Below are 18,494 nucleotides of genomic sequence, written 5' to 3' on the forward strand. Positions count from 1 at the left end.
ACTCTAATGAGTGTCATTAACTATAAAATTATCAGAAGTGAACACAGTTCAGTTAGAATTTACCTGGAAGGACTTGAAATTCATCAGCAATTAGAAAAAGCTGAGCTGGAATACTGAAGTCTTTTACTTCATTACTCTCTCTACTGAAGAAGGGATGAAGGGACACCTAAAGACTCAACACAGCTTTCCAGGAATGTATAGAGGATGCTCAGGCAGGAATTTTAGCTCTTCAAAAGAGCCACATAAAAATAAAAGGAACAAAAAAGTTAAGTTTCTGAAACATCACAGACTCAGGAACCTTAACAGTTTCTCTCCCAGTCAGAGGTTTTACATTGCTGAGTAGCTCACAGATAAAATAAGGAAAAGAAAATCAATTATCTAACCATGATAAAGAAATGTGAGAATACAGCATGTGAGGAAAACCTCACAAACCTCAAAGTGGGATAAAGAATAAAATGTAGTTTAATAGCTAAATTCATGACATATGCTAAGCCAAGCAGGAAGAACATTCAATGCCTTCCTAAAAGACTAGAAATTATTTAGCAAAAAATGTAGTGCAGGTCTACGCAATGTTTAATTAGAAACCAGACAACAATAGGAATAAAGACTAAAAATAGGCGGAAACTCCTTTTTTGCCAGTTTAAGGCTGGGAGAAGCTGTAAAAGAAAACTTGAGCAACAGAATCCTGGAGGGATACTACAATTTTATTATCATGAACTGCTTCATCTATCTGTGTATAGGCAAAACAAAACTGAAGGGGAAGCCTGAAATGTGATGAGTACATGCTAAGAATCAGCATGAAAAAAAAAGCAAAAGCGGAATTTTAAAAGAAATTTAACATTACTCAGCATTTTCCAGGAAACTACTATGTTTTTCAGAAGCACTCTGAGCACCATGCCACAGCCATGAGGTAGAGATGAAAACACCTTAAGTGGAAAATAAAAACCCACCAACATATATTATGTATGTATATACACATACACACATGTATATATAATTTTTCTACAGAGAAGGGGAAAAAAGAACTTTTGTTGGAATTCACACTTGTTACTAAACCAAAGTAGAGCTTCAATCTTATCATGATTGTGCAAGGGACAAAATCTACCCACTGAAGTTTTGTGTTGATAAATTAAATAATGATTTTGATAAATAAGGTTGAAAGTTCAGAATTTAGAGTACCTATTAAAAAACTAAAAACTTATGTCAAACACTGGGTATTATTAAGGGCTGATATCTTAAAAGAACATGAGGCCATGTAGATAGAGATTAGAACTTCAAATAAGGATATGCAATGAATATAGAAATAGACAAGGAAACTATTCCCTAGTAATAAACAAGTAAAAAAAAAATTGGTAGTGTAATGATAAAAAACAGTCTTATGTTGAATATGTAAATAGGCTATAATTACAGATTAATGGTAGAAAATGGCATAATTAATCTGGATATGCTATATTGTTATTCACAGTTTACAAAAGTGGTGTTATTAGAGACTATAGCACCTAAAGAAGTAATCTCATGCTTGAATTGAGACTTGCTGACTTTCCAAGTGTGGGAACAACTGATAACGAACTGCAATTTGATTGATGCATTTTCAAGTGTGTTTTAAAAATATATTAGGCACCTATATCGTTTCAAGCCTGGTGCTTGTCCAGCCCAATGGTCCTGTGGAAGGGGTTAATTTTTTTATGCTATCTAAGAGAGTAAGAATGAAGTTCAGAGCTCCCTGTGTCATCATTAACAGGGGAACATATTCATGAACATCCCAAATACAAAGACTTTCAGCAGTTGAGCTACTGCTCAATCCGATGCTGAGAACCATCCAGAGGATGCCTGTTGAGCTTGCTCAGGGAAGTCCAAAAGGAAAAATAAGAGGCATCTGCAGCTTCTTCCACAGAAGGAAGAAATAAAGACAGTCAGAACAAATTGCAAAAGAGCCAGCACAGACATGGAAAATATAAAACATTAATGCAAAGTTTAAAATCCACGAGGTGCTACACAGATCTTCTAAACAAAGTAAGCAGGGCAGGAATTGATCAGCAGCCTCAGATATTTGCATCATATTATCACTAATTTCTAAGTTTCCTTTGGAAGAAGATCTGTAAAGTTGGCCACAAAGAACTTTATATAATTGTCACTGCTAGTTGATAGAAACATTACCTTTTCTCCTTTGTACCAAACATATTAGTTAATGTATTAGTTTATCAAAACCCCAAGTAAAAGCTCTGGTTGGTCATTCTTTTTAAACCAGATAATGTGGTGCCATAACAATGACATATATGTCTTCCAAAAAAAGAAAAAAATCAAATTATGCAAAATCAAAAAACTTTACACAATGATGTTGAGTAGGCAAATAAAACACTATGTAGATTACAAAAAGCTTTCCTCTGTAATTTTAAATATCTTTCCCAGAATACGTGGAATCTGTTTCACTCCTATAATAATTTTCATAATTCCAATGCATTCTTCATAAATACAAATTCCCTGAAAAGATCATTTTTCACAATTATATTATATTGTATCTGACAAGTCAGTGCCATGTCAGATTACGTCTGGTAAGCAGAGCAGCCATACAAAGAACCAAACGGAAAAAAAATAAAATAGGGGTTTTTTTGGTTCTGTACTGTCTAACACATGAGTGTTCAAAACAGGATCTGCTGCTCTGTAAATAAATCTTCTTGCTTTTTCTGAAACTCATTCTTTTCTGAACTTCCATTTAAGTCTTTGAAGACCAGAAAATGTCAGTGGTGTTTCAGCACTTAACAAAGGCAGGAATTCTTTGCAACCTTTTCAGCACGTTTTTGTCCATTGAGCCAAAAAGTTCAGGCAGTGTGACAGTGATACCAGGAGAAAGTAAATATGTCCAGTCCCAGCTGAGTTCCTCTGCTGTAGCTCATCATGGGAGTTATGCTTCAATTCCTGGCTTCAGCAGCCATCTAGCAGAAGAATTTGCTCCATAGACAGGTGTCTGGAGCAGGCTGATGCCCAGGAAATTAGATGCAAACTCTCTGCTCTCTGCCAAAGAAGAGTTTGCCTTCATTTATATCAATATTTCAATTTAAAGAAAAACCTGCTTTCTCCTACCTCTCAGGATTTCAGGTTTCTGTATTCCTCCATAATGATGTGATAATCACCTCACAAATATGTGCAAGAACTGCGCCATTCCTTTTAAGTTTATTTCAAATCTGAGCTTATAAAGACTTACTTTCAACTCTTTCCTTTCTTGGAGTAAAAAATTATACTTTTTCTTGAAAAATAGTCCTGACTGAAAAAAATACTTAGCAACCCTTTTGTAATTCACAAGCTATAAGTGACAGGTCACATTCATTTCAATTTTCAAGTTAACGGATTGTAAATCATTTCCATTTTTTAAACAAAATGCTCTAAGAGTATAAAATTATTTCTAGCAAAGTTATATTAATCACCTTACACTTAACTGGTCAGAATTAATTTAAGACAGATAATTTTTTCTCCCTGTCAAGGGCTTCCTGCATTGCAAAGAAAGCAAACAAGATGGAAAAATACTATTTTTTTCAAATAGTCTGTAAATATGTTGCCTATTTCCACAGTCCATTAATCTCTCCAGAATGTCTTGCTGACTTAAACTACATGAATTTAAAAGCACATCCTACTCATTTTGGTTCTTTTAATATTACTGTTGATATCCAAGTATCTTAAGCAGGACTTTCTTTACAACAGAGTGAAATAAACTGCTTTCTTTTAAACTATCATTTTGAACAAGGTATTATTGAAAAAATTAAGTGGCAGCAAGCATACTGAGGAATTATTTAGGAATGACTCCAGCTCACATAAAAATAAAAAAGAATATATATAACTGATCTGTTTTTCAGTCACTCTACACATTTCCTGCAGAAAAACAAAAAAAGCTCCTCCCTCAGGGAATGCCCATTGCTGTGGCAGCTGCACACTCACAGAGTTAGTGCCACCTTATCATTTCTAACCCCTGCTACTATTTAGAATCCCATGAAACACACATAAATACCTCTTGGAGCATGCAAGTTGAAAAATACTACTGTTATCATCTATTATTGCCTATGGTGGTGTTTCAAGTACTATTTATGCTTCATGTTTGAGTTATAATGTCCTATATTCAACTCTCCTATTTCATCTTTTCGTGGCTCTGATTTACAGGTCAATAATCAATGCGGAACTGTTTCCACAAACTTGGTAAGAATCTTATTTTAGTGAATATTTTGCCTTTACAATATAAATGTGACTATTGTAGGGACAAGAAAAAAAACAAAAAATATTAATAAATTGAATGCACTGAGGAAAAAAAATTAGGAAAAAGTATTTTCTGCATTTTAGCTCAAACCATGAAATGCACACATGATTTATCATTCTTGTATACTCAAAAAAGTATCTTCTTCCAAGTTGGACAAGATGATGCAGAAGACCAACCACAGGGATAAGTATCTCCCTTTCCTTCAGGCACTACTCATACACCCCTCTACACTGATACTTTCTTCACTTCCCTTTTCAAATGATTCAGACCCATCTACATGGCATACTTCTGACTGCCCTGTTTATCAGACAATGAAAAATTTTTCAATTCCTCATAAATTATTGTGGCTTATGACATAAAGTACCATCAGCTTCAGAAAGTGATTTGTCATGTTTCAGCAACAGTGAGAAGGGTTTTTCCCATACAGACAGTCTCATTTAATAATCTGAACCTTCAGAAAATCTTCATGAGTGTTTGAAGGACTCAAGGATAGTGTGAGTGAAAATGACATGTGCAAGGGTATTTAAAAGCTAGCAGATAATTTATTTTTAGGGAAATATCTAGTATTCCAAGACATTCATTTCTACCATCAATCTGCCCAGTCAATAGTGTGGACAGACTCAATGTGTAAAGAAGACAAAATCTGTATCATTATGAAACCTGAATTCAATATTAGTCAAAGTCCTTTATTAAATAGATTATCATCAGGTGTGTCACTCATCTAAGCCTCTGTCTTATTCTTCCCCACTGTAGTAAACATTTTGAGTTGGCAGAGTCACAAATTCTGTTTTCTATTCACATCACATTGCCCTTTGTTTTATACATCTCACCACAAACTCTTCCATTTGGGCTATAATTCAAACATAGGCACCACTTACTTACAAACAATCAACAAAGAGGGATGGAAAAAAATGTACATTTTCAATGGTTTTCTATTGCTTTTTAAAAAAAATCCTATGGAAATAGATGTCAGCAGTATTTTCAGGGTCGGGGAGGAAAAGGAAGATCTTAGTAATTCTGCAAGAATACATCAGGAAGGAAATGAAGTAGACAAACCATGTCACATTAGAAAATTAAATAAATAAGAACCTAGAAGACCACTCAAGTTAATTGCCCCCAGAATTTTTCATCCTTAACTGTATATACATCTAATAAATGTAGAAAGGGTTCAACATAGGCATTACTAAAATTTTAGTAATCAAAAGACCAGCGGTAGTCTTTCATGGGAACAGTGTCCTGCTGCTCACAGAAAGTAGAGAATAGATGCTGTCCCCTGTCCTTTCCAGGGAAGGTGGTGGGCACCACCAAATTGAGCCAGACAGAAGTCTTTTGGAGTTTACAAGAATGGGGTATCACACAAATAAAGGAAATAAGGCCTCTGAAAAAATTAATCCCTCTCTGGTGGTTGCCTGAAATATTTGTGCAGTCTTGACAATGTTTTGTGTATCTTTACTGCAGAAATGGTTATACCATTTTGCACACCATGTGCAGGAGAGCAGCATTAACTGTCAGAGTGACCATCACAGCCAAAAAACACAACCTGAGGGCTGGATGTTTTACATCTAATAGCACCAGTAAGCAGCAGAGTCTTGTCTGAGTAACCTTGCGTCGGTAATCAATCAGTTTGACGGTATTGATTCTACTCCTTCCATATTTCTGTCCCCACTAGACAAAATTTGCAAGATACTAAGAGTAAAAAGAAAAAGTGATTTAATCACATCAATGATTTGAGCAAGAGCATTCCAGAATTCTCTTATGTTTCATACATATATTTAAGATTCCCTTCATGGGGATACCCAGAGACCACAAAAACAGCTTGCAAAAGTTTTATATCAGTTTGAATTCACACATTTGTGTATGCACCTCTGAATGTCATAAACAAAAACAAAAGTCCATTATTTCCACCATGGTTTCAATCTGTGTTTTCCTTGTAATTTTCTTGCTATAAAAAACTATGAGACAAGACCAAATTTCAATGTTCAAGTTTCCTTAAAAGAAGCATATTATTGTTTCCTGCAACAAAAATGTTAAATTTAGGGGGCTGGGTTGTGGATAACAAAGATCCTGGGAAGGGTGGGTTTATTGATCAGAGGAGTACTTAGAAGGGGAGGCCACATCAAATCCTTTGAGCTAACCAAAATCTTATGGGAAGCAGGGAAATGGAGGTAGGTGAGCATCCTTTGAGATAGTCCCCCTCTGAATGTTCCTTCCACAAGGACATCAGTCTCCTGCAGGTCTCTGACCTCAGACATCCTCATAGGAGCAGCTTTACACAGGACACCTGACCTACAGCAGGTGATGTAAATGACTGCTGCCTGTCCATGTGTGCATGATCACTTTAGGTATTTATTTAGGTGACTTAATGAGATGAATGTGTCCTCTCCTCCTTCCTTACTATGTTCAAACACAAGTTTTTTCACTCAGTGTTGCCCTGACAACAGAGAATTTTCATAACTTTGCTTGCATTACTTAGCCTTTAGAAAATGACAAGTGAAAGAGCCACAAGTACTATTCACATGTAACTGTTAATCAGGCAGGAGCTACTACAATCAAGTTTTGCTGAGTTTGTCTCATTTGAATAGGCTGCTGGACAGCAAATAAATCCCTGGAAAATTCTCTCTAAATGAGTGTCCCAACTAGAAGTACAGTCTCTAAACAGGGTCCCAAACTTCTGATAAACCATTTTTTTCTCATAATTAAACTATCATCATGCTAATACAACATTACTACTTTGTCAACAAGATTGTGACTGGAAAATATTTAGGTACAAACACCCACACAGATGATGCAAGTGCAAAGCTAAACATTCCAACAATATTCTTGGAACAATTTAGATTACAAAAATATCTTGATCCAGTGACTGTCTACAGGAGATGTTTATTTCATGTATTAGTATCTGAAAGGTTTGTTCGCCTTACTGGCTTTCACTTCATTCAAGTTTTGATTTGTTAGTTCAAGTTATGCCATTCAAAAGCCAGAAAATCCTTTCTGGCTTCGGAAAGAGTAGAGAGATTAACATTGGAAAGGTGAACAAAAATTAAAAGAAACAGACCAGCTGCAGCTGGTAATGAAATCAGAGCAGTTTTTTATCCGAATTCATTAGAAAGTTCAGAATTGTTCCCAGCTAACTGGAAGTTTTGTGTTTTCTGCCCATGCACCCTAAAATATGCTGTGGTGCAGAAGGCAAACTTTTTTTCTTTCCTGCTGATTTATTTGACACCAGCATTCATGGATGCTAACATTTTTTAGTACAGTGTCAGTCCCAGACATGTGCTATACAGGGAGGAAACATCTCCCCTGGAATTGCTTCCCCAGGTCCTCCTGGCAGATTCAGTGAATCCAAAGGCTTTTACTTTTATAATGCCTGCACCAACAGGGCTGAAACAGAAATGTGTTCAAAAACTTCTGGAGACATCATCTCAGAGGGAGCACAAATAATTGTAACCCCCAGTGTGTCGAGCCCCACTCTAGAGTTCTGACTGTACCTCTGTGTGAGAGCTGCTCCAGGATGATCCTCAGGTGCTGCAGAACGGGGGCTGAAATGTCATATTTATAGATGTCTATTACTGGCATTTGCTGACATCTCCCAAATAGTCCATCTGCAGGAAAGAGAAAAAAGAAAAGGAAAAACACACATTTCGTTTTCTGAGAGGAAGAACGGCGTGATGAGATGCGCATTTCCAATGTATCCTAATTATATACTGAAGGAACCTTTTAAAAGACACTTTAAAAAGCTATCAAAGGACCAGTGAAGTCATGGGACAGAATATTTTCTATCTAAATAAATAAATACTGGAAAGAATATTAGTTGAAGGAATATCCTAGTGTATGAGATAGGAATACATGTCATACATTTTATGAAGTATTTTCAGACTTATGCTTCCCAAATCTTTAGATGTAAGACTTCTTTACTGACAATTCAGTGAGAGAAAACCTTAGTGTTCAATGCCTACTATGACATGGATGAAAAGTGCAGCATCCAGAAATATAAATATTAATTTGCAGAAACTATGTGAATTTGCTGAAACATTTTTAATGTGGGAGCTGTGTGTTAGGCATTGGTAAATGAGAACTGAATCCATAATGGCTAGTAAAGGCTCATTTCAAGAAGTACCCTCTAATGAATGCAATAAAAGAAAGCTCCTCACAGAACAATGAGATATTAATGTGGTCTAATTTATTTAGCTCCATTCCATTTGTCTGAAATGACAGACTCTTCTCATCAATGTCTTTTCAAATCACACCTTCTAATTAATTTAGCTTCTTATTAGTCTTTATTTAGAGAATTGTTCATTTTGAGGCAAGCTTCCTGTGTGTGTGTGGGAGGAACAGGGAGTTCAAACATTCAAATTACCTTTCTCCCTTTCATACAAAAGCCTAATTCAGAGTCTAGGTGCTTCACATACAATCTGACCATCTGCAATTCTGGGTCTTGGAGAAAGAAAGTGGTTTCATTTATTGTTTAAAATAGTTCTCTTCTATATAGTGATCCAAAGGAAGCAATTTAAATGCAACAAGTTTAATTAGCAAAATATTCTACTGCAATCCTAGTTTTAACACAGTAATTATTTCTGCTCCGATACTACATCTATGCTCCAAAAGGAGAACTGCATCAGATGAGCAGAAAATAAGGGAAAGCATTAATTTGCAAATGTCCATTACTTTCTGTGCTACTTTACAGAGCTAAAAGACTACAAATGGGAACTACTGGCCCAGCTGTTCACTAAACACAAATAATGGCATAAAAGAAAATAAACCAAACTAGGATGCAGAAAAAGGGCATTATTAGCCCTCACTGTTAAACACAAATACCTCATTGAAATTAGCCAACTTTTTCTTTCTTCTCTTTTCCAATTCTCCTGTCACTTACAACTGCCAAATTAAGTTAATTCAAATTAAAACCCTACATCTGAATCTAATTTTGCTATTGGAAACTAGGTTTAATTTGGAAACCACATAGACAGATAGGGTTTGGTTTTCTGACATGTAATGTGAAAAGCAGCCTAACGGCAGATTAAAATATTCATCTCTGTTTAAAAACCTGCTGCAGTTGGAAATAAGCAAAGTATATAAATATCAGTCAACTTGTAAATGGATGGATAACAGAAAGGTACAGAAGAACATCTCAGTGTTTAGGAACAAGATTATTCAAAATGAAACATAACCTGAAACAGCCAACTCTATTTTGGAATACCACCATTGGTGGCTACAAGCAATTAGGACAAAATCTATGTTTACATAAATAACTAATATTCCATGCATTTTTTAGAGATAATGTACCTTAAAAATAATTCTAATCTTATTTAGAGTCCAGAAAAGGATACACATTCAGTAAAATGAAAGATTTTTCTATTATCATTTAAGGATATCTCCACGGATGCAAAAGCTAACTCACTCACAAACTCTAAAAGAGACCAAACCACTTTCCTAAAATCAGAGTTTTCAGAAACCTTCAGCCTACTTCCTTTGAATAGAACAAAACCCATTTAAATTCTAAAATTAACAATTAGCACATGAGCCTGAGCTGCATTATACAATCTATCCAAAAACACTGGGACTGCTTAGGGAGAAACTGTAAGTTACTTTGGCTTTTGTACTTGAAATATGGGCATAATAAGCTTTGGAGGGGCTGCAACCACAAATAGTGCTCAGCTCTGCTAAATGCAGCACAAGGAGAGAGGAGTGAGAGCAGAATGCCCCAAGGAGTGGTTGGCAAATACCAGCTCTAAAATACAGAGGATCTTTGTGCTGGGGATTACAGTTGGACTGGAGTCGTGCAAATAATACATTTCATCGTTCAGCTGCTTTTTCTAAAAAAGTAGGAATTTTCCCAGATTTTTCTGTTTGCTTGAGGCTTTCTTTTTTTGGTTAGAGTTAGTTTGTTTGGTTTTGGGTGTGTTTTGACTTTTTTTTTTTTTAATTAATAATGTTTCTGTGGCAAGATATATGACTTAAAAAATTAACTTGAGGTTGAGCGTTCCGTTTTCAGGGTGTCTTTTAAATAAACTTGCTTTCAATTACACAGATTGCAGGAGAAGAAAAGGCAAGGGAGAGCCATTTTACCAAGAACAGCTGTCAAAAGTGTCCCTCTTTTACTTTCAAGAAACCTAAATGGTAGATGTGGGGTAAGAAATGGCTTAGGTCCAGCACAAAGCTCATTTTTGCTTGAAAAACAGATTAAATTAAATTACATCTAATATTTAAAATGTCCAGCTTAGTCTGCCATGAACTATCCCAGTCACTGTGGGATTTACAAAAAGTACATGGTGTATCTTTCTGGACCCTGCTGTGTAACCAGCTGGCCTCAAACAGTGGGAGAAATGTCCAAAGCTGGGCATAATGCAAAAAAGAGAAAGTGGAAAAGCTCCCAGATTTTACAGATATATCAGGGCAGAGGAAGTCCAAGGAGTGAGTGATGTTTTAGTAACACCATACTCTGTGTGCCTGTCGCTGCTGAGAGTGTGCTCACACTGAATTTCCACTGGAGCTGTGTTAGGAGAGGGAACGGAGCTCGCCAAGGACATCTGCAGGGAAGGAAGAGGGAAGGGTGACACTCAGCAATAGGAACACATGTTTCATATTAAGGGGTTATCATTTGCTGCAAGCAAAAGGTAGAAGTTTCCATAATGATATCTTAACAATTATACTTAGAACTGGAAAAATCTGCATTAACAGCATGCTCATGTTGGCTCTTACAAAGCTGCTAGATTTGTTTTCAAAGAAGAGAATAAACCAGAAGAATAATACACCCAAGGAAGCAGTGAAATGTTTCTTTATCCATTTGACTCTTTTGCTGATATGCTTAATATTTGAAAAGAAACATAAAATGTTACAAGTTTTTAGTTAAAGTCTTGAATTTTGACAATTATTTATGCACTAAAGAGTTAGATGCTAAGATTAAAGGACACAAATTTACTGTAATTCAAATAGTGTCAGATGTCTTTTATTAAAGACAACTTCCTGGAGCACGGTATACATATTTACACTGAATATTTATCAGCTTCTAGTGAAAAAAATAAAACTGATAGATTAAACCATGTGCAAGTCAAAACACAGGTTCTGAAAGGCTGATCATTGAGAGAAGTGTAAAAGGAAATGGAAAACACCCATCATGATTCATTATTATTGCCCATTTGTCATGAATTAGTGCATACATATGACCTCCATTACCTACTGAGAAAGTGCCATGTTGCATTCATGACTGACATCCAGGTGCGGAATTATGAAAAAGGAGAACACAAAAACTTAATAGTTTGAAACAGTTTTGAAGAGTTGGTTGCGCCAGTTCGTTCACTTTGTAAAGGTGATGGGCATCAAGTGCTTAAGAGGTACTAAAAAATCTTTGGAAACTTGTGCTGAATGTCAACCTTCACCTTGAAGGCAACCCTATTTATTGGGCAGCTGATTCATGACGCTCTCTTTAGGCAGTCGTTCCTCATTAAAAAAAAAAAAAAAAAAAAAAACAAAACCAAGAAACCAGCCAAAAAAAAAAAAAAAAAGCTGTCCTTGGCAAGAGAAACATATCCCATCCTGGAACTACTACGTATACCTAATCTGGTGACTGAAACTAAGATGCATCCAAGATATGGCACAGTTTTGAGTAATACCAGCAAAAAATTCTTGTTGAATGTCTTTGCTACTGAGCAAAGGTCTGGAGACTGGTAAAGATACTGGAGTTTGTCTGCAGGCAGCTGAAAGCTTGATATACGTAAATTAAAAGATTGTGCTGTGCAGTAATTAATTATTTAGATCTGCATGCTGTGAAACTTTCACAAGGCACTGACAAGTGACCTTTGCCAAGGAGCCTTCAAGCAGATGCTTTGAAGCACCTGGTTCTTCTGCTCTTCAAATTCCTGCAGGAGCCAGAAAGGAGCAGCTCTCCAGACAGTGTCAGTAGCCACACTTCAGCTTCCTTGCACTAATTACCTGACAATTGTTAACAAATTAAAGTAAAGCTCTAAATAAAATTCAAGTTTTGTCCCATACTGCAGTCACTGTGCTTTGTTCCTCTAAAAAATAAAGTCCACAGAGCCAGTGGTGTGTGTCAAATGGCAAGTTCTGCCACCTTGGCTTGCATCATTTGTGCTCTTGCAGCTAACGAGAGAACCTACTATAATGTTTTCAATAGGCATCATTCTCCAGCAACTTAACCTTCTGTAAGAAAAGAATCCTTTCTTCTCACTGAATATGGACATCACACTCCTTCCCCTAGCTAGTAGTTTAAGGTGCTATAAGGCCCAGAGCTAATAAAAAGGTCAGTGTTACAACCCACAGTAAGAGCCTGAATTGCCTACTGGAGAGATTAAATCCTTTTCCAATGGGAAGCATAATATTTGCATCTCAAAAGTCTCAAGATACTGAACTTCAAGGTCACATATGTTAAATGTTTAGGAAGTATGAAGGAGATTATTACAGTATTTTATTCTTCTCTCCCTGCTGCTTCCCATAGTATGGAGTTCATTTTCAAAATCCATTTTCAAAAATTAAAAAGGAAAATATTAAATGTTATTGTTCCTTGAAGAGGACATTAAATTGTATGCCAGGAGGCTTATTTCAAAAGATATAGTCCACAAATCCACATTCAACATTTACAAGTAAAGTCTTCAGCAAAAAACCATATTTTTAATATTCCATCTATTAATTTTTTTTCATAATTTATATCTCTATTTTTATATTCACTTTGCAAGTAAAGCAGAGATAATACAGATAGAGCAGCAGTGGCTTCCACAGCATCATTACTCATACAATGTTTTGGAAACGTGAGTCCAGTGCTTCCAACAGCAAACCCTGCAGTGGCTGAGCAGAGAAGCTGCTGTTTGCAATCAGGGGGAGAGCAGCTTTCCGAGGGGCAACCTCCCCCTGCTCAACTTTTAAAACCTTTCTGTCATTTTATTTTGCTTATCTCCCCAGTCCCTGGTTGTTTTCCTCAGTGGCCCTGGGCTGTTCCCGTTTTGGAGCAGTAATAGTGGCATCTAGTGGACAGGGATCAGTCCTGGAGCACAGCTGCTCACCTCCCGAATTCCCTGAATTCCACCTGCCTTCATCCCAGTACAGAACCAAGCACTTCCAGCCACCCTCCAGCCACGCTGTCCTTCCCCATCCCAATGGCTGGCAGGCAGGTGGAAGACTTTAAGGCAGCTATTTAAAATCATATCTCTTAATTTTAAAGGCTACCATATTTGTTTCTAGAAATAAAGCATAATAAAGACAAGTAAGGAAAGTGCATTGAAACTGTTTAACAAGAGCATGTGGTGGCATTCTGCTTTTGCTACCATGTGAGGCACAAAACATTATGCAATAAAAGTAAATCCTCAACTTCAAGGAAAACACAGCATATTTTTGTAGATTTCTTTTTTAAAATATAATAGAAAAACCATAAAAATGCAGGAAAAAAAAATAAAGTAGGACATTCTAAACATGGAAATTTTTTTACCCAACAAAAATTTGCCATGCAGTGGATAACTAAGAGTCCAGTAAATCCACTTTTCCTCAGCTACTGAATAAACTGCTGTCTGGAAGGCAAAGGTAACTTAAAAAAAATCTGCTGCAATCCAGGTCACCAAACAGTCCTACAAAAGAACTCAAACAAGATTTAATGCCTCTTCTCACCTCTCTGAACCCAGATATTTAAGGGAAAAAGGTGGATAGCTGGTCTACTTTAAAAAATTCCCCAAACCTATAACCTCCGAATATTTCTGCTGATGGAAAGAGTCGGGTAGGGTGTTAGTGATTATGAAAGTGCTCATATTAAAAGATAAAAGCTAACATTAACAGCAGCATTAGTTAGCTGTTGTGCAAATAGTGTGATAGGTCTGGGATTTGCAAAGCTCCAAATCATTCTGAGGCATGAATGGTTCCTCTGGGCATTATGGTCCCCTTGTCTCAAGGAGTAATTCTAACTGCAAGTTCTGGAGGACTCAGTCCTTCCTTATTTAAAAAAAAAAAAAAAAAAAGAAAGAAAAAATATATAGTCTTCAACAGAAGACAAATATAATTTCAGTAACTATTTCTGTGTTAACCTCCTAGTTTAAGTGCTGGATTGTACAGTCCTAAAACACTATGCACACTTAGAGATTTTTAAGTTACAACAGAAATATGTAAATTTTAGAGAATGTAACTAAAAATTCCTCAGTACAGCAAAAGGAGAGAAAGAAGGAAAGGCCTGTGAAAAACTGTGTTACAGGCTGACAAAGCAAGAGGAGAGCAATCTCCATGAAGAAAGTGCTGCCTGCTTCCAAAAAGCCCTTAAGTTATTCAGCTAAGAGAATGAGAGGTCCAGATTTCAATGCCTACTTTATGTGATTCAGAGCACAGAAATGAAGCTTAACAGGTCATACTTAGGCCTTGCAATTGAAATAATGGCCATGCCTTGGGAGGAGAGGGCAGGAGGGACTTTAAGGAAAGGAAAAAAAGTAGAGATGAAAAGAAAGCAAGTCTTGAAATTTTGTTGCTAGACCTAATGTTCAAGCTGAATAATGCTTCAATAACTTGATACTTCTTAGAGAACCAAACTTGATCTTTCCACAGCTTAGGTAACTACGTGGCAGAAAAGTTATGTTTTGGCTCTGTGATGAGGATAATGAAGGATCAGAAAACGGTGACTAAATCAACATCTTCCACATCCAGGTAACCACTGCACTCTGTAACCCACGGAACCATCTGCCTCTAATTTTGATCCAAGGGAAATCCAGAAATCCTTTGAGGAAAAAGCCTAAGAACTTCCAATTTTAATATGTTGAGAGGGCTTTTCTAAGCAAAGATATGCCTTCAGTATTAGCTGTGAAGATTCTAAGAAAAAAGAGCTTGCAATCAAAATCCTCTGTGCGGCAACTCGCTTTCTGGTCAATACTGGTAGTAAAGAGAAAATGAAGGAAAGATTTAAACATATAAATCCTCCTCCAAAATGATAAATACTTTAAATTCAAGTATAAATCAAGTGTTAGTAGGCTTAAAAAGACCTTTTTTTTTTCCTCTAACATGTTTAGCCACTGGACTGCAAGATTAACATGTAGGTTTACCATACATTGCTATTTCAGTACTGAGAAATCTAAGCCATGTGCCCACCCCTATTTAGAAAAAGCCTTTTTTTTCCCTAGGAAAAAAAGACAGAATTCTGCATCATATTCTGACCACATCATTATCAGAAAGATATGAATAAACTAGAGAAGTTCTGAGAAAAATGAAAGAAAGGAAGCAGTCACATAGAGCCTTAAGCATTGAACTACCTGATTCTTCACAAGAAACACTAAATGTTTATGCAACATGGTTGATTAATAATTTATGACATTATTGGGAGAAATGGAGTGCAAAGACAAAAAATGAACATTCTGAATCAGAACAAGTTTCAAACAGGGAGAAACTATTCTGGAGCTGTTCAGCTTCCTCCTGGAAGAGTAATGGAGCTCCTATTGCTTGCACTGTTTAAAATTAAGCCAGAGCAACAAGGAATGGTGAGACATAAAAAATTCTTTTTTTTTTTTTTTTTACACAATATGCATTTATGAACAGGGGTTACTGGAGGGACTACGAATTTATTTATGGAATCAATGAGATGCAAATACACTAATTCTTATTTATGTACACTAATTTTCCAAGTATCACTGAGATGTACTTCAGTCACTTCAAGGATCCCCATTACATTTTCGGTTGGTGCCAAGAACCACTTTGGTGCTGGCAATGTCTTCACTGTGTGATCAGACTGTAGCTGCTCTTGCATGTGTATTCCCAAGGCAAAAATAACTCTGCAAGGAAACATGCTCAGCAAAATGCGTTTCTGCATTAATTTTAATTTTGTATTAAAAACAAAATAGTGAAAGTTTTAACTTGTCCTAAGTGCCAAGAGCTTGTATTTTAAAAGTTAGTTATTATGTGTTTGCAGGAGACTCTGTTCTTGTGAAAACATGACTAATGACCATTCCATTCATATTCACCAGCTGCAGTGTCTAATAGAGCAAACTAGGTTTATTTCTGTCCTTTGCCAAACTAGAAGCTTTCGAGACCTTTGCAAGACAATATTTATTGAGACAGCAGATTGCTTTTGTAAGCTGAGTTACTGAAATAATTCCTAAATGGAACTGACTTCAAACGTGCACAGAATTATAGTAATAAAGAGCTCCATCTTTTTCCCTAGCTAAAAAATATTTTTTTAAATTACGGAAAATTATGTTATGTGAAGCTGAAAACATCAGCAGAAAACTTAAATGTGATCTGGAGGGGAGGGGAAATCCTTATAAACAAGGATAAATTCAGAGTTTACACCCTGGGGTCTGATTACAACTGTTTGGAGCTATCTCAGAAATCTCTACACCTTGCTCAAGTCTGAACTACGCCTACAGAAGCCACAGCACATCAAGCTGCCTCTGCAGCTTAGGCTTGGGCACTGGAACAGCCAAGCACCTCACTCAAACTCTGACATCAGGATGCCAACAATTTCAACTGAACAGTTTGAAGAATATGAAAAACCTGACAGTTTCCAATAAAACTGTGCTTTGAAATAGCTAAATATGATCCACATGCCTCAGACCATGTATCAGAAGCTGCAGCCAGAAAAGTTATTTCTGTTACAATTAATTTGAGGTCCTGACACAGTTTTTCCCCAGCTGTGGGACAGACCCAGGGCACTGCCTGCAGCTTTGCTGATGGCAACAGGTGAAGGGCAGCACAAGTTCAAGTCCTCTTGCCTGAGTCAAACCCCAGTGCTCAGCCTGAGACAATGCGAGGGCAAAAGCACAAAGAAGGTTTGGGGATATATGGAACAAAACAGCAAGAAGTGGGAACAAGGAGGTGACATCGTTCAGTGTGCAGCACTGGTAAAGTCAGTATGGGAATGCAGAGTTCTGGAGTTCAAATCTGAAGATGAATGATAAATTTTGGAAAGGGCATTGAGAGAGGCAAAGATTATTTATGGGCTGGAAAATGTCCTATGGTGAAATGCCTTTCCAGCACAGAAGTCTCCAGCACAGCAGATGATCTTTTGTCTCTCTAAGTAAGCCCACAGACAGATGGAATGATACAGGAATGGGGATCAGGAACAGAGCTGGGAGCAGTTTCAGAAATATATATTCTCCTCAGTTTTGTGTGCTACTATTCAAAACAACTTTTAAGACCAGCAATATCTGAAATTATGATAAGAAGGGATCTGAAAAGAAGACTTCTTTTGCTTTTGCAATGTGTACAGAGACCCCTCAATATATGTGATATATGCAACCCGAAATTGTTTCCTATTTTACTCACAGAATACATACAACTCACATCAAATGCCTAGAATTTCTGCACACTTCTAAGTTGTAATGAGCTTTTTAAAATACTGTATATAATTAAACCCCATTTTTTTACTTGGATTTTGGGGGCTGGATTTAAGCTGCTCACGTCCTTAGAATATCCTGGAGTGGTTAAGTACAAATTGTACACTCAGCACATATACTTAAAAGAAGACAGAATAAATAAAAATCATTTTGAACAAAATATTCGTGCTACAAATTAATGAAAAAACATTCATCAAAGATACAAAATAAAAAACTTGAAAGCCAGGACTTTAGAAACAGCAAAATAACCCAGTGAAACAATCTATCAAACTATCTTTCTAAATGTCTTCCTGATAATATATTGCTTCCTGATGCTATATTCCTGATACTATATGAGGTGCCAGATTCCTGATTGAAGTAACAAAACAACACAGAAAATATTAACTATTGTTGCTTCCTCTTTCCAGCAGAATGTTCTTCCAGCAGAAGCCATCACTGTTTTTTAGGATGTTTTGATGGATCTAACAGAAAGGGGTTGCCATCCTACCTGAAGGAAAATGCCTCTAACCCAAATGTACTATTCTGAAGCTTCTGCTGCATTATTTACAACAATCACACACATTTAAACAATACTGCTGAATTCATAACATTTATTAGATGGATAACTATTCACCCAGACCTCTGCACACAGATAACTTTTCTTAAGCATGTCAACTCAAGAGTTTCATTCTTTTGTCAGTGCTTTGCTATTCCTCACTTATCCAACAACCAGCCCAGCCTATGCTCCTGCTCTGGCCAACAGAGAGGTTTGCAAAGGGCCAGGAGATCCAGGGTGGTGGTGTGGGCATCACCAGAGACCTCCCCAAGGTCACAAACACAAACAGAACTGCAGACTCACTGATGAAAGCAAAGGGATAAACCAATATTTTTAAAATGGCAAAGGAAACAGAAATGCAAATCTTGAGGAAGGAAAAAGTCACCAGTTTCTCTCCCTAGTCATATTTCAG

General features: G+C 36.6%; 1 protein-coding gene across 1 annotated transcript in view; it reads right to left on the reverse strand.

The window, feature by feature from the left end:
- The window catches only part of PTPRN2 (protein tyrosine phosphatase receptor type N2), a 636,386-nt gene that overhangs the window by 465,326 nt on the left and 152,566 nt on the right, over positions 1 to 18,494 (reverse strand). Inside the window, exon 3 of the mRNA XM_077789214.2 lies at positions 7,729 to 7,842. Within this exon, the coding sequence (XP_077645340.2) occupies positions 7,729 to 7,842 (114 nt within the window). The remainder of the gene's footprint in view (positions 1 to 7,728; positions 7,843 to 18,494) is intronic.

Source organism: Lonchura striata, chromosome 2, assembly GCF_050655825.1.
Source record: "Lonchura striata isolate lonStrDom1 chromosome 2, ASM5065582v1, whole genome shotgun sequence".
Lineage (NCBI taxonomy): Eukaryota > Metazoa > Chordata > Aves > Passeriformes > Estrildidae > Lonchura > Lonchura striata.